Source organism: Nycticebus coucang, chromosome 12 (assembly GCF_027406575.1).
Source record: "Nycticebus coucang isolate mNycCou1 chromosome 12, mNycCou1.pri, whole genome shotgun sequence".
Taxonomy (NCBI): Eukaryota; Metazoa; Chordata; class Mammalia; order Primates; family Lorisidae; genus Nycticebus; species Nycticebus coucang.
In genome coordinates, this window is record NC_069791.1 from 111,538,136 (window position 1) to 111,552,642 (window position 14,507).

Consider the following 14,507-nt stretch of genomic DNA (forward strand, 5'->3'; position numbering starts at 1 on the left):
GGGGCACACAGAAAGCTACACAGATGTCTGTCTTTTGAGTTCAAACCTCTAGGCCAGCAGTTCTCAACCTGTGGGTTGCGACCCCTTTGTAACAAAGAAAATATTTAGCGGCATTAGGAAGGTTGAGAACCACTGCTGTAGGCCTTTGTGTTAGTTTCCTGTTGCCACAAATTTAATGGCTTGAAATAACACACATTCATTATCTTCAGTTCCGCATGCCCAGAGTCCAGATGGGTTTCACTGGGCTAAACTCAAGGTGGCATCAGGTTTGCATTGCCCTGGGAGGCTCTAGGGAAGAATCTCTGTCCCAGCTTTTTCCAGTCTCTAGAGGCCATCTACACTCCTTAGCTCACAGCCCTCCTTCCATGTGAAAGTCAGTAGCATAGCAGCTTCTCTCCTCTGATCAGCCTTCCTTCCTTTTTCACTTCTAACAACCTTTAGGCCTACCCAGATAATCAGGATAATCCCCCAATCTCAATATGCCCAATGGAGATATGTTCTGAAAAATGATTTCGTGGTCATAGGAACACCACAGAGTGTGGGCACATGGCCATCCCTGTAGCTGGGTCGTATGCCTACTCCACACCTAGGCTGTCTGGTGTAGCCTCTGGCTCCTCATGTTATTGTACTGAATACTGTACAATACTGTACCAGTGTTTTCAACCTTTTTTATCTCACAGCACACTTGAACCTTACAGTTAAACTTCTATGACACACTTAAATTATGTTGATCAAAAAAAAAAAGTTAAAAAGAAGAACATACTTACGGTGCTTTGAATGTTTTTTTGAAAATAATTTAATTAATGATCTTTAAAAATATTTGCGGCACACCTAAGATCTTCTCATAGCACATCAGTGTGCCATGGCACACCAGCTGGAAATCACTGCTGTAGGCAATTGTAACACAACAGTAAGTATTTGTTTATCTGACCATATCTAAACATAGACATGGTATAGTGAAAGCACACTATTATAATGTTATGGGACTGCTGTCATATATGTATTCAGCATTGATGGAATAGGCATTATATAGCACACGACTGTATTGACAGGCTGTAGGGATTAGGATGTGGAAATACTGGGATCATGGGTGGCATTATTCTGCCTACAATAGCCCCAGATACTTAAAAGTATGGTCCTTAAACCAGCAGCATTAGAAATGTGGAGTTTTAGACCCCTTAGACTCCAGGCCTCCCAAATACAAAAGCTGCTTTTTAACACAATCGCAGGTGACTCGTGTGCAGTGAGAGTGAGAAGCCGTGCTCTGAGGCGTTCTTATTTCTCCCTTCCCTCTTCCCATTGCGAGGCAGTCTACTCAGCCAGCATTTTTAAGTATTTACTGTATCTGCTATTTTAACTGTCTACTATTGGTCTCTGTCCTAGGATTGATTTGGGAATACAGGGACCAGGGAAATGTGATTAGTGCAACAGTAAGGGACTCTATACAGAGCCATAGAGGGGAGACCAGAGCAGATGTTTTTGTGTTTATGAATGATTATAAGGAAGGAATGCCAGTCAACTCTAACGTTCCTATTCACTTCATTTAGTTTAAGGGAAATTGCCTCTATTTTTTCTATAAATAAATCGTTTTGAAAGTATAGAAAAATGTGGAATAATACCATATTTTAATAGTATTATGTAACCATCATAAGAGTTAACAACAGAAATGTAGATTTTAAATTTTAATTGTTATAGTCCCTCTGTGAGAGTTCTTCTCGTTATTTAAAATGCTATCTTTTTTTAATAGGTGGCCAGGAACAGAATGGTACACAGCAAAGCATAATTGTGGATATGCGTGAATTTCGAAGTGAGCTCCCATCTCTGATCCATCGCCGGGGCATTGACATTGAGCCAGTGACTTTAGAGGTTGGAGATTACATCCTGACTCCAGAAATGTGTGTGGAACGCAAGAGTATCAGTGATTTGATCGGCTCTTTAAATAATGGCCGTCTCTACAACCAGTGCATCTCCATGTCTCGCTATTACAAGCGGCCTGTGCTTTTGATTGAGTTTGACTCTAGTAAGCCTTTCTCTCTCACTTCCCGAGGTGCCTTATACCAGGAGATCTCCAGCAGTGATATTAGTTCCAAACTCACTCTTCTTACGCTTCACTTCCCCAAACTCCGGATTCTCTGGTGCCCCTCCCCTCATGCAACTGCAGAGTTGTTTGAGGAGCTGAAACAAAACAAGCCACAGCCTGATGCAGCGACAGCATTGGCCATTACAGCAGACTCTGAAACCCTGCCCGAGTCAGACAAGTATAATCCTGGTCCCCAAGATTTCTTGTTAAAAATGCCAGGGATAAATGCCAAAAACTGTTGCTCCTTAATGAACCATGTTAAGAACATAGCAGAATTAGCAACCCTGTCACAAGACAGGCTCTCAAGTGTTCTGGGGAACGCAGCAAATGCTAAGCAGCTGTATGACTTCATCCACACCTCTTATGCAGAAGTTGTACCTAAAGGAAAAATGAGAAAATGAACAACGGTGGCTGTCTGCTTAGCTATAACTGCTTTTCAGCTGCCTTTTGCCAGCCGTGATAGGTTATCATTAATTCTTAGCTCAGTATTTCATTCTCTTCCAATGCTTTAATGACTGTTTACTGATTCCAAGGTCAGGGGACCAAGCCAGGATTGCTTTCTGAACTTAGTATTGAGGCATCACTGAACTTTCCTGGCTGCTCTCTTCCCTGCCTGCACTGTCCGTGGCAGTCCTAGGGTGTCAGGATCAGATAAAGTTCTTCAGTCTTTACTGAGGCTATTTTCAGGACAAGCGAGGATTTGTGTTTTCCACTGAGACTAAGAAAACACACAACCATGTTCCTACTTTCTGTACACACAGGGCCCTTTGGGGTGCTGAGAAGGACCATGTCTGTGCCGTTCCTGATCAGTTCTCTCCACCACATTTTCTTCAACTCTGTACTTCTCCCACCTATCTGCCTCTAAGGAAAAATCATGGGCCTTCCTACTACTGATTTAAGACAGCCACCTCTAAAACTGGCTGACTAGTCTTATAATCACCTGCATAAAGATAGTGTGTACTATAACTTGACTGTTCAAAACAAGTATTTTTAAGATGTGAGATGAATTATTACTTGGAAAATGTGGTGGTGTCGGTGAAGAAGAATTCTACTTTTGCACATATTCAACCTCCTAAAATCAGAGGTCTCTAAGCCCATATGGCTAGTCTTTTTAAACTTCCTCTTTTTCCACCTCTAGAAATTCAACATAAACACATCCTTAGCCTCTCTTTGATTCTGCATTTCCCATGTTCCTATGCCAGGGAGCTTCTTTCTTTCTCTGTATGAAGATTTAAGTACAAGCAAATGGAGCTGGGCACAGTGGCTCTTGCCTATAATCCCAGCACTTTTGGAGGCTGGGATGGAAGAATTGCTTGAGTTCAGGAGTTCAAGACCAACCTGAGCAAGAGAGGACCCCGTCTCTACAAAAAATGGAAAAATTAACCACACGTGGTGGCACCGCACTGTATTCTCAGCTACTGGGGAAGCTGAGGCAGGAAGGATCACTTGAGCCCAAGAGTTTGAGATGATGAACTGTGATGATGCCATGCTAGTCCAAGTGACAGAGTGAGACTCTCTCAAAAAAAAAGTACAAGCAGCAAATGAACGGTGTACAAAGTCTTTTGCTTTTTGTTTTGAGACAGAGTCTTGCTCCATTGTCCAGGCTAATGTACAGTGTCGTGGTCACAGCTCACTGCAGCCTCCAACTCCTGGGCTCAAGCTGTCCCATCGCCTCAGCTCCCTAGTAGCTGGGACAAGAGGTGGCTGCCACAATGCCAGGCTAATTTTTTTTTCTATTATTAGTAGAGATGAGGTCTCGCTCTTGCTCAGGCTGGTCTTGACCTCATGGCCTCAAGCAATACCCCCACCTTAGCCTTCCAGAGTGGTTAGGATTATAGGTATGGCACCCAGCACCACAAAGCTTTTAAGATTTGGTTTTTCTTCTTTGAGACAAAAAGTATTATAGGTAAATGGAAGGTCAATGCATGAAATATATAATAATTCAAAAGAAATATATATATTTGAAAATCCATAAAGAAAACATTTTCACTCGAAACCTTCTGATTGACTTAGGTCGGTTCTTTACTGAAAGTATACATACAGGATATTCATAGCATCTTTTTGCAACTTTTAACCTTCAATTCCTAGACTTTTATATTTAAACATTATTAGCTATTATTGACATATTTAGTAATGAGTAGTAAATTTCTACCTCCAGAGCTAATCTGGCTGTCAGCTGTGCAGGCCATACCACACAGTCCAGAGGTCATCAGCGCCAGCTTCTTACAGTTGTCTGTACACTCTCTGAACTAATACACAGCGGACCAGGCAACACAAAATTCTCTTCAACTTTAACAAAAGCACTTTAAACTGCCCTTGCCAAACTGAACCTCTCATATTGATATCTTCATTTGTTGGTACTTAACAATATGTAAGGAATTTTAATTCTATATAAGGGTAATGCAAGAATGAATTGAGGGTTTTTAAGAACCAGATTGGTGTTATCAAACTCTGTAAGGTGATGATGAAAGTAGGGAAGAAGACTAGAAATAAAAATTATTTTGAGGCAGAATAAAGATTTGGGCTACTAATTTTGTCCCAGGTTTAAAATACAGCCCCTAGAATAGCAAATAAAAATGTAGAATGATTACATTCACTTTTGTATTTATCATTTTATTGAAAAATTCATAGTTCAGAGTACATTAAAATAGACATACCACTCCAAGTGGTAATGGTTATTATGTTTCTTTACCTTATTCTAGCACTTCTGCTTGCACTATGTAATTTCTATTTTTTTCTTCTTATCTAATTCCACTTGACTTTTATTGTTGTTTCATTATATAAAAGGAAAATCTTAACATAGCACATTCTATGGTAGGAGTTTCTTTCCAAGTTAAGTTTTCAAAAATAAACTCTTCTCAGAGTTTCCATTTTAAACAGTCCTTGTTATCTAGTATAATGTAGATAGCAGTCTGACTTGTGTTTGGTACCAGTGTCCCATGGCTCTCAAACTCTGTCATTTGCTTTTCTACCTCTGAGACGCTTGAAGACAGGTGTGACATTGTGTCGTGTGTACTTGGATTATGAACAGTAATTTCTAATGAATTCTAAAATGGCCATTATAGTAAATATATCTTAATGTATTTCCAGTTTATGGGAAGTTTTCAATACATCAGTCAAGTTTTTACCCTCTCAGAATTTTTTATAAATTTTTACAATCTAAGCATCTTTGGTAAAGAACTAGGGATGCATGCAGTTGCAACATTACCACATTGCTTAGTTTTCTAGCATCATTTTGTTAACTTTACCTTTTTCTCTGAAAATAATAAATATCCAATTTACTTACAGACTCGTGTTTAGCTTTTTTAACACCTTTTTTAAAAGTGAGATTAGCATTCTGTTTTACAAGTTTTTTGCATAAAAATTTGAACATACGAAATCTTAGGAGGAATCATTTTCAGTTTTGTTTAAATCGTAGTGCCTTTCCTGATATTTCATTAAAACTGTACAAGAAGAAATCGTTTTCAGTAGTGGTCATAAATATCCTTTTGGTGGTAAGTTGCTGCTTCTTCAGTTGGAAGCTTAGTAGTCTGTATGTCTGCCCAGGTTTGCCTGCACCAGAAGGTGGTGTCCCAGCTCGTGGGGAACTGAATAATTATCTCATTCATCAACCCAGTGGCACATGATGGGATATGCCTAGATGTGGTCACGTTGAAATAACAGCATATAGGATTAACTGCCTCCAGGTGGAAAACCTACACTAAGGCAACTCCCAGGAAGTGGGTGGGAAGGAGACGGGCGCTATTGGTCTTTGCTTTTGTTTTTCAAGCATGATTTGATTTTGCTTTGGCTCAGAAAACTTCTTTGGGGAGATTTTCTTCTCTTTTGTGTTGAGCTTAACCTAAAAATGTCCTCTTAAAAACCAACATTTTAGGGAAATTCTTTTGTCATCATTGAGTATATTAAAATGTAGCTAAGTTTTGACATGCGTTGTCCTTTTTCTTTATCATTTTGCTTTATATTTTGGTTTATAGCTATTTCTTATTCCAACCTGAACTTCAGCACTTAGTTAACCACCTTTATCAACCAGGTTTTTGGTGGCCTTTGAAGACGATGCCGGTGTTTTTTAATGTAAATATTTGTAAACCAAAACTTAGATGGGAATGAGACATGGTGATTTATATCAATCCGTAATAGAGCTCTGTGTGTATTTATTAATAAAATGTATATTCAGTGTCTTCCTCAGCACTTTGTGGGCAAAGTAAAAATAACAATCCATAGTAAAGGGCATACATTACCAGCAATGTGTTGGTAAATACAATTTAAAACTCAGAGAACATTTAATTTTTTCTTTTTTGTTACGTAGAACAAATAAAGTCAAATGCTCTTTCAATCACTGCTTTCACTATTTGACTCGCTTGGTAATCCACTTTCTAAGGCTTCAAAAACAATGTTTTGGTTGGTTTTCCTTCCTGCTTCTCATTCTGTAGTATATTTTCTTAAGAAAGAAAGAAAAAAAAAACTATTCTCTTGAAAATATTTGTTGGTATGTAATGAAGGTGTGGTAAGCACCATGCCTGGGACATCTTAACTCAACAAAGGTTAATTTCTTGTCATTCCTGCTCATACATTTTTGTTTTTGATGTCAAAGTTGGAAGAAATGAATTATCTTTTTAACACAGTTGGAATTTATTATAACCTCTTAAACAAGTTTAATTATTAGTTTACTGATTTGGCTCATTTCCATTATTTAATTATTTCTTCTTCTGCTTTAAAATGTTGATTTGCATCCGTTTTTAACAAGGTGTTAAGATAGATTATTTCTCACAATATTTTAATGTCTGATTAAAGACCTGACAGACCAACAAACCCTTCCTTGGCAGCAGTTACATAACTCACATTTTTTGAACACGTAGGCCTTATCTCATGTAACCCTCATAACAAACCAATAAAGCTGAGGCCCCAAACCCTGGGACAAGGATTGGTTCCAGCCTGTGGACTTCTAGGAGCTGGGCTGCACAGCGTCACTGCCTGAGCCGCTCTGCACCCCATCCCATTTTCCTGCCTTCCATGAAACCACACCCTGGTGCCAAAAAGGTTGGGGGCTGCTGCTATAAAGTTACCATTATTTAATCCTGTTTTAACCATGTTGAAACTGAGGCACAGAATGGTGAAGTAATTTACCCACAGTCACCCAGTAGTAAATGGTAGAACCGTGATTTGAAACCCAAGCAGTCTTGATTCCAGGCCCATAATGAAACACTGGGAATGGGGGGTGGGAGAATGGTGTGAAACTGGTTCCTGTCCATTTTTATGTATTTATTTAAAATTATGCAATTTGACATAATTACAATCATGTCATAGAGAAAGCAAATTGTTTTCATGCCTCTCTTAGACTCGAGTGTCAAGAGCAGGTATGCAACTCAGCAGAAGTGAAAACACATGAGTCCCCTTTCAGTGCAGACCTGGTGCTGCCTTCAGCCTGCACTGCCGCTGACTCCTGGGCTCTGGCCCTTTTGCTGAGACTACTTTGTAACTTGTAAGAATCATGGTTGCAGCTTTTTGAAAATTACACTTTGCAATAATATCACTAATGTGAGCTCCTAGAGTTCCCATATAATGATAAAGCCCTATTTCCAGCCCAAACATCCTAAAATTAAACTTTATAAAGAAGAAGAGGTGGCGAGGCGCAATGGCTTACCCCTGCAATCCCAATACTTGGGAGGCCGAGGTGGGTGGATTGCTTGAGCTCACAGGTTCGAAACCAGCCTGAGCCAGAGCAAGGCCTCATCTCTAACAATAGCGGGGTATTGTGATGAGTGCCTGTAGTCACAGCTACTTGGGAGGCTGAGGCAAGAAAATCACTTAAACCCAAGGAGTTTGAGGTTGCTGTGAGCTAGGATGCTACAGCCCTCCACAGAGGGTGACAGAGTGAGACTCTGTCTCAAAAACAAAAATAAAATAGAAAAGGATGATATACATCCATATTGACATATATTTATTAAATATATAAGAAGTATAACTTGGTACTATTATGTTGCTATACTGAAAACTATACATTATAAGATACTAATTTTAAGAAATACAGATGAATTGAAGATGCTGTCATCTACTCAGTGGACTCTTGTCCTCATTCTATTTACAAAAGCTTAACTGGGGGCCCGGTGAGGCACAGTGGCTCTCACCTGTAATCCTAGCACTCTGAGAGTCTGAGGCTGGTAGATCACTTGAATTTGAGACCAGCCCGAGCCAGAGCAAGATCCCATCTCTAAAAAGAGCTGGGCATTATGGTGGGGGCATATAATCCAGCTACTCAGGATGCTGAGGCAAAAGGATCACGTGAGCCAAAGAGTTTGAGGTTGCTGTGAGCTATGACGCCACAGCCTCCTACCAAGGGTGACAGAGATCTCAAAAACAAACAAAAAAAGCTTAACTGAATGTTTAATCTGTGTTCCTTTCCTTAGTAGCTATTGACTATCAGTATTAAAGAAACTGATTCATGAATAAGAAAGAAGAGGTTCCAAATGTCCATATCTCTCTTTTTGTGCCAATACCATGTTGTTTCGATCACTGTAGACTAAGGTCTGGTAGAGTGATGCGTCCAGTTTTGTTTTTATCACTAAAAATTGCCTTGGCTATACGAGATTTTTTTCTGGTTCCATACAAAACAAAGAACTGTTTTTTTCCAGTTCTTCAAATATTGCTATTTTAATGAGCATTGCAGACATTTTAACATTGTTGATTCTTCCCAGCCATGAGCATGGTCTGTTCTTCCATTTGTTAATATCTTGTACTATTTCTTTTCTTAGGGTTTCATAATTGTCTTTGTAGAGGTTCTTCACCTCTTTTGTTAGGTATAGTCCTAGGTATTTTTTTTTTTTTAGGCTACTGTGAAGGGAATTGTGTCTTCAATTAGTTTCTCAACCACACCTTTTGGGTGTGGGACACCACTACAAGAGGGACTCCACCTGACATTCAAATATTGTGACCTAGTTCTTTGTACTCTCACATTAACCTAAAATCAAAGAAAGGAAGGAAAGGAAAGGAAAGGGAAGGAAGAAGGAAGGAAGGAAGGAAGGGAGGAAGGGAAGGAAGAGAAGGAAGGAAAAAGAAAGGACTTTAGATGGACTAAGGTATTTCTATAGCAGCAGAACACAGCCCCCTGATGCCGGAAGGTAAATAAGAACAACCTGTAATTTCAAACAACGGAGTTTCCTGGGATTCATGAAAATGGTAAATAAATGGGGTCTAATATAATGGTGGCATGAGATATTTGAGATGGTAATATTTAGAAAGAGAATTGCCTCTTTGTGCAACTTTATTTCTGGGTAGGGTGACACCCAACAACAACTTAGGAGAGAAGGCAGTTCAGTGGACTAAGGGAAGCAGGCTAGGCAGGTTTGTGATCAGCATCAGGCGTTATCACATAAGGCAGAGGTTCTCGCTGGGTCCGGTGCTGGGACAATCCACACCATCAAAGGACACTCAGTCTTTCAGTGAAAAGAAATAAAGGCAAAAAAGGAGCAAGGAGAATAATAAATATGCCAAAAGGGAGGTGTTGAGTGCTCCCAAGGTAAGAGGAAGGAGGTAGGATTAGAGAAGAGTCTTGAAGAACAGCGAGGATTTTGAAAGGCAGATGCAGGGCAGTGCTCTACAGCCAAGTCCACCACATTCAGGGAAGAAACAGATGGGAAGTAGAACGATGGCATTTAAGGAAAGAGTGGTAAAAAGGGTAGTAGGAGCAATACACTCAGGCCATGTCGTAGGAATCCTGTAAGGGCCAGGATGAAGAGTTTGTTCTTATTTCAGTAGAAAAGTGAATGTTCGATTAAAGCGAAAATGTAATCAAGTAGTCTTTAAAGGCCAGGCGTGGTAGCTCACACCTATAATCCCAGCACTCTAGGAGGCCAAGGCAAGTGGACTCCTTGAGCTCAAGAGTTCAAAACCAGGCTGAGCAAGAGTGAGAGCCCATCATTAAAAAGTACCTGGGCACTATGGCGGACACCTGTAGTCCCAGCTACTTTGGAGGCTGAGGCAAGAGAATCTCTTAATCCCAAGAGTTAGAGGTTGCTGTGAGCTATGATGCCACGGCACTCTACCAAGGGTGACAAAGTAAGACTGTCTCAAAAAAAATTTAAAAAAAAAAAGAAAAGAAGTCTTTTAAAATATTGTGGTCTGGGGGGTGGAGCATGATGGTGGACAGGATGGACGTGTAGCCCACCTCTCCAAAGCCATCAGGTGAGAGGAAAGATGGTCTGGACCTTCCCTGTGTGTGGATTATTGGAGTGGACAGACAGCTGGAGAAACCCAGCGAACTGGTGGATTGCTATATATGAGGGGTAATTTAAAACACAGACTCTGTTGTAGAGATTCTTCCCTGCTGGCCAGCAGGCCCCTCCCCTACGGAGGTCAGCAGCTTGTAAGTGCTGACAAAACCCAATTGACAAATAATTATTCCTGAACTGAGGGAGGCATCCGAAAGGAGAGCCACTCAAAACCACTGGGAGCTGGGCAAACTGTTGGACAATTGAAGGGAAGGATCCTGCCCAGGAAACAGACATTTTGAACTACCCAAAAGGGCGGGCACCTTTCCCCCAGGTGTTGGAGGGGGCTGGCGGTTCAGGCTGCGCGGCAAACTGGCGGATGCCGGATCCATAAGGGAAACTCTGAATCATAAAACCCAGAATAAGTCCCCCGAACGCTCCAACCACGGGAACCAGCTTGAAGCCACTGACCCGGCTTTGGCTGCTAAAGCCCCCAAGCTACTGAAGCCACAGACCCGGCTTTAGCTCCTAAAGCCGTGAACTTGGCTTCAGCCCCAGGAGCCAACTACAGCAGATAAAACCGCAAGCCCGCCAACAACCCTGTGAACTCAGCACCACTCCCCTTACAGCCAATTGCAGTCGCCAGTTTGCAGGAGAACCTGGGAACAGAGTGGAAAGACTTAAGAAGCGTGGACACCTCCACTAACTGGGAAGGTCGGTCACAGGTGCTGTCTGGAAAAGAACAGCCGATTTTACACAATTCTTAGGCAACAAACTTTTACAGAAATTCCAAAATGGCGATTGGCCATGGAAGGTGGTTACCATGGTAACAGTATAAACTGTAAATCAGGTACAAGTCTCGGAACCACTCACAGCACCACCTGCTGTCCGGAAAGTATATTGCAGTATGAATATATTCCTACAAAAGTTGATCTGTACAGCAGACATATAGATATATATAGGTATATTTCTACACGCAAGAATATTTTTGTAGTTGGTGCCTTTTTTTTGTTTTATTTTTTTTTTGGTTTTCGTGTTTTTTTGTTTGTTTGTTTTATTTCTGTCTGTTTTTTCCTCACCATTTTCTTAGAGGAGATTTCAATAATTTTTTATTATTACTTTTTATATAGATATGTTTTTTATTTCTATGTTTTCTAATTTTAATTTCTTCTTTCTCCTCATTTAACATTTCTACTAACACCACTTTTTTCTCTCTTTTTTCCCTTTCTTTCAATTATTCTACAATTATCACTATTTTTATTGCAGTTGTTCTTATATTGCTGTTGTCGTGGCTGTTACTTGTATGTCTATGTGTTTCCGTCTGTCTCTGTATCTATGGGCCCGTGTGCCTGGTAACCTTTGTATCTGTTTGTTTCTTCATTTGGTCTAAATGAGCTTGGTATTACGATCTGCAACTCTGAGCTCCTAACACTCCCCTCCACTTTCACTCCGTGATCTGGAGACCTGCCCCCCCAGGAGTCCAGATTCTTGGGTGAACTCTCGAGAGGTGCAGACAGGACCTGGAATGCAGCTGGCCAGTGCTGACTCTATGGCAAAGGAGCAAGAAGATGACGGTCGGCTAAGAGGGAATTACACTGGAGCGGTGGTGCCCCGAGGTGCAGAGCAACAGCCGTCTTCAGCAATAACAAGGCCCACCCCCAGATATCCCATAGCCTCTCCTCCTGTCTTCCTGGTCAACCAGATGAGGCCGAGCATCTTCTCAGATGGCAACCACCATGGAACAGACCTGGGACTGAAACACAGGCCCCGTGAGTAAAGGGTTTGCCTGAGGCGGCACTAACCTGGGTGGAACACGGGGACTAGAAAACAGACCCGCAGAGCCGGGAAACTCCCAGGGTGGGGTTGATCCAGAGGACCGCTTGACTGAGCCCTTAGGGGATCACCAGCCTATAGACAAAGGAGGCCAGGAGGCTACAGCCGACAACTGATCGTGCTGCGAATACAAACCCACAGGACTAAAGACAGGGCCTGAGGCACAGGTTCTGGGAACTCAAATCAGCCTCTCCTCTGCAGAAGAATCCAGCAGGGTCAGAAACAAACTCCCACAGGGTTGTTCCCTTCACCCAGTAACATAAACTAAGGGTGGGGCTGGAACTGAGTGAACACCTCCAGCCTCCATCAAGTGCCCCACGTTGACAGGCCACACCACCCCCTGCTGGATAAAGACAGAGAGTAGCAGCCGAGATGAGCAGACATAGACTACCCTGTGACTTAGGCAGGTGCAAACCCCTGGAGTATCTGCTTACTGCAGACAACTGACTGGGTCACAGCCCTGTGGGGATAGAGGCGACTCGGTGTGACAGAGCTGCAAGGTGGGGAAGGAGGCATCAATCTTCCCAGACTGATCTATTTACTGGGTGGCTCTTCCTGACTCCATGCAGCACTGGAGCAAGCCATATTAGAGCAGTCACCAGACCCCTGTGATCCGGTTCCCAGGGACCTCTTGAACTCTCCCACCCGAGGCAGCTGCTGACAGAGACAATTGATTTGGACCTTTTGAACTGAGCCACTCACCTGGGGACTATCCAGGTGGTGCCCTGGGTGTGTGGTTGTAGGAAGGATTGACTTTCCTTTTCCATTTGTTGCCTGTGGTGGGTGGGGTGACTTAATTGCTGGTATTTCTCCACAGCTGAGACTTCAACCCAGAGTAACTGTTTCACTAGGGTCAAATAGAAACCAGCGGAAAATAAGACAGAACCACTTAGCCCCTCTACACCAAACAGGGCCCCAGTTTCTCAGGCCACAGCACTGTACGGGTCCTCGACAAAACACCAGGGGAGAAATCAAAGGGAGTAAAACAATCCTGGGGCGGAATCAGCGGAAAAGCTCTGGTAACATGAATAACCAGAATAGATCAACGCCCCCAAGGAAAGATATGGCAGATGTAATTGAAGATCACATTCACAAACAACTGGCTGAGATGTCAGAAATCAAATTCAGAATTTGGATGGCGAACAAGATTAACAAAATGGAACTAGGAATTCGTGGAGAAATTCAGAAGCTGTCTCAAGAATTTAATGAATTTAAAGACAAAACCACCAAAGACTTAGACACACTGAAGCAAGAATTTGCAGCCCTCAAAGATATGAAAAATACAGTAGAACCCCTTAGCAACAGAATGGACCAAGCAGAAGAAAGGATCTCCAACATTGAAGATAAAGCCTTTGAACACTCCCAAACTCGCAAAGAGGAAGAGAAATGGAGAGCAAAAATGGATCACTCTCTCTGAGAGCTCTAGGATAACTCAAAGAAGGCAAATATCCGACTCATAGGAATTCCTGAAACAGATGAAGTGGCCTCACTGGGCACAGAGGCCCTTCTGCATGAAATTATGAAAGAGAATTTTCCAGACATGCCTAGAGAACCTGAAATTCAGATAGCAGATAGCTTCAGAACCCGAGCACAACTCAACCCCAATAAGACATCCCTGAGGCATATCATAATTAACTTCACTAAAGTTAATATGAAGGAGAAAATTCTCAAAGTAGCCAGACGAAAGAAAACTATTACTGTCAAAGGGAAGAACATTAGAATGACTGCAGATCTCTCTGCTGAAAATTTTCAAGCCAGAAGAGGGTGGTCATCAATGTTTAATCTCCTCAAGCAAAATAACTTTCAACCCCGGATCTTGTACGCAGCTAAACTGAGTTTCATTTATGATGGAGAAATTAAACATTTTAATAACATTCAGATGCTAAAGAAATTTGCCATAACCAAACCAGCTCTTCAGGATATTCTCAGACCTATCCTCCATAATAACCAACCCAATCCTCTACTACAAAAGTAAACTCACTCAGAAACTTCTGATCAAACTCCAACTTCCACAATGGCAAAAGGATTAAAAATGCCCACTGGACTCTCGAAAAACTCAATACCCAAAATTTCACCAAACTTATCAATACTCTCCATTAATGTGAATGGCTTAAACTGCCCTCTAAAGAGACATAGGTCAGCTGACTGGATACAAAAACTCAGGCCAGACATTTGTTGCATACGAGCGTCACATCTTAACATAAAGAGAAATACAGACTCAGGGTGAAAGGATGGTCATCCATATTTCAGGCAAATGGTAACCAGAAAAAAGCAGGTGTTGCAATTTTATTTGCGGATACAATAGGCTTTAAACCAACAAAAGTAAGGAAGTACAAAAATGGTCACTTCATATTTGTTAAGAGTAAGACTCAATATGATGAGATTTCAAT

At 41.6% G+C, this 14,507-nt stretch overlaps 1 protein-coding gene and 1 long non-coding RNA gene across 3 annotated transcripts in view; one reads left to right on the top strand and one right to left on the bottom strand.

Annotated features, from left to right (window-relative positions):
* Positions 1-6,263, top strand: part of ERCC4 (ERCC excision repair 4, endonuclease catalytic subunit) — a 43,197-nt gene extending 36,934 nt beyond the window's left edge. For both annotated transcript variants that reach the window (XM_053554583.1, XM_053554584.1), the window contains exon 11: positions 1,748-6,263. In XM_053554583.1, coding sequence (XP_053410558.1) covers positions 1,748-2,481 — 734 coding nt within the window. In that variant the 3' untranslated portion in view covers positions 2,482-6,263. The remainder of the gene's footprint in view (positions 1-1,747) is intronic.
* The window catches only part of LOC128560935 (uncharacterized), a 76,815-nt gene that overhangs the window by 34,912 nt on the left and 27,396 nt on the right, over positions 1-14,507 (bottom strand). The gene's annotated exons all lie outside the window — the stretch shown is intronic.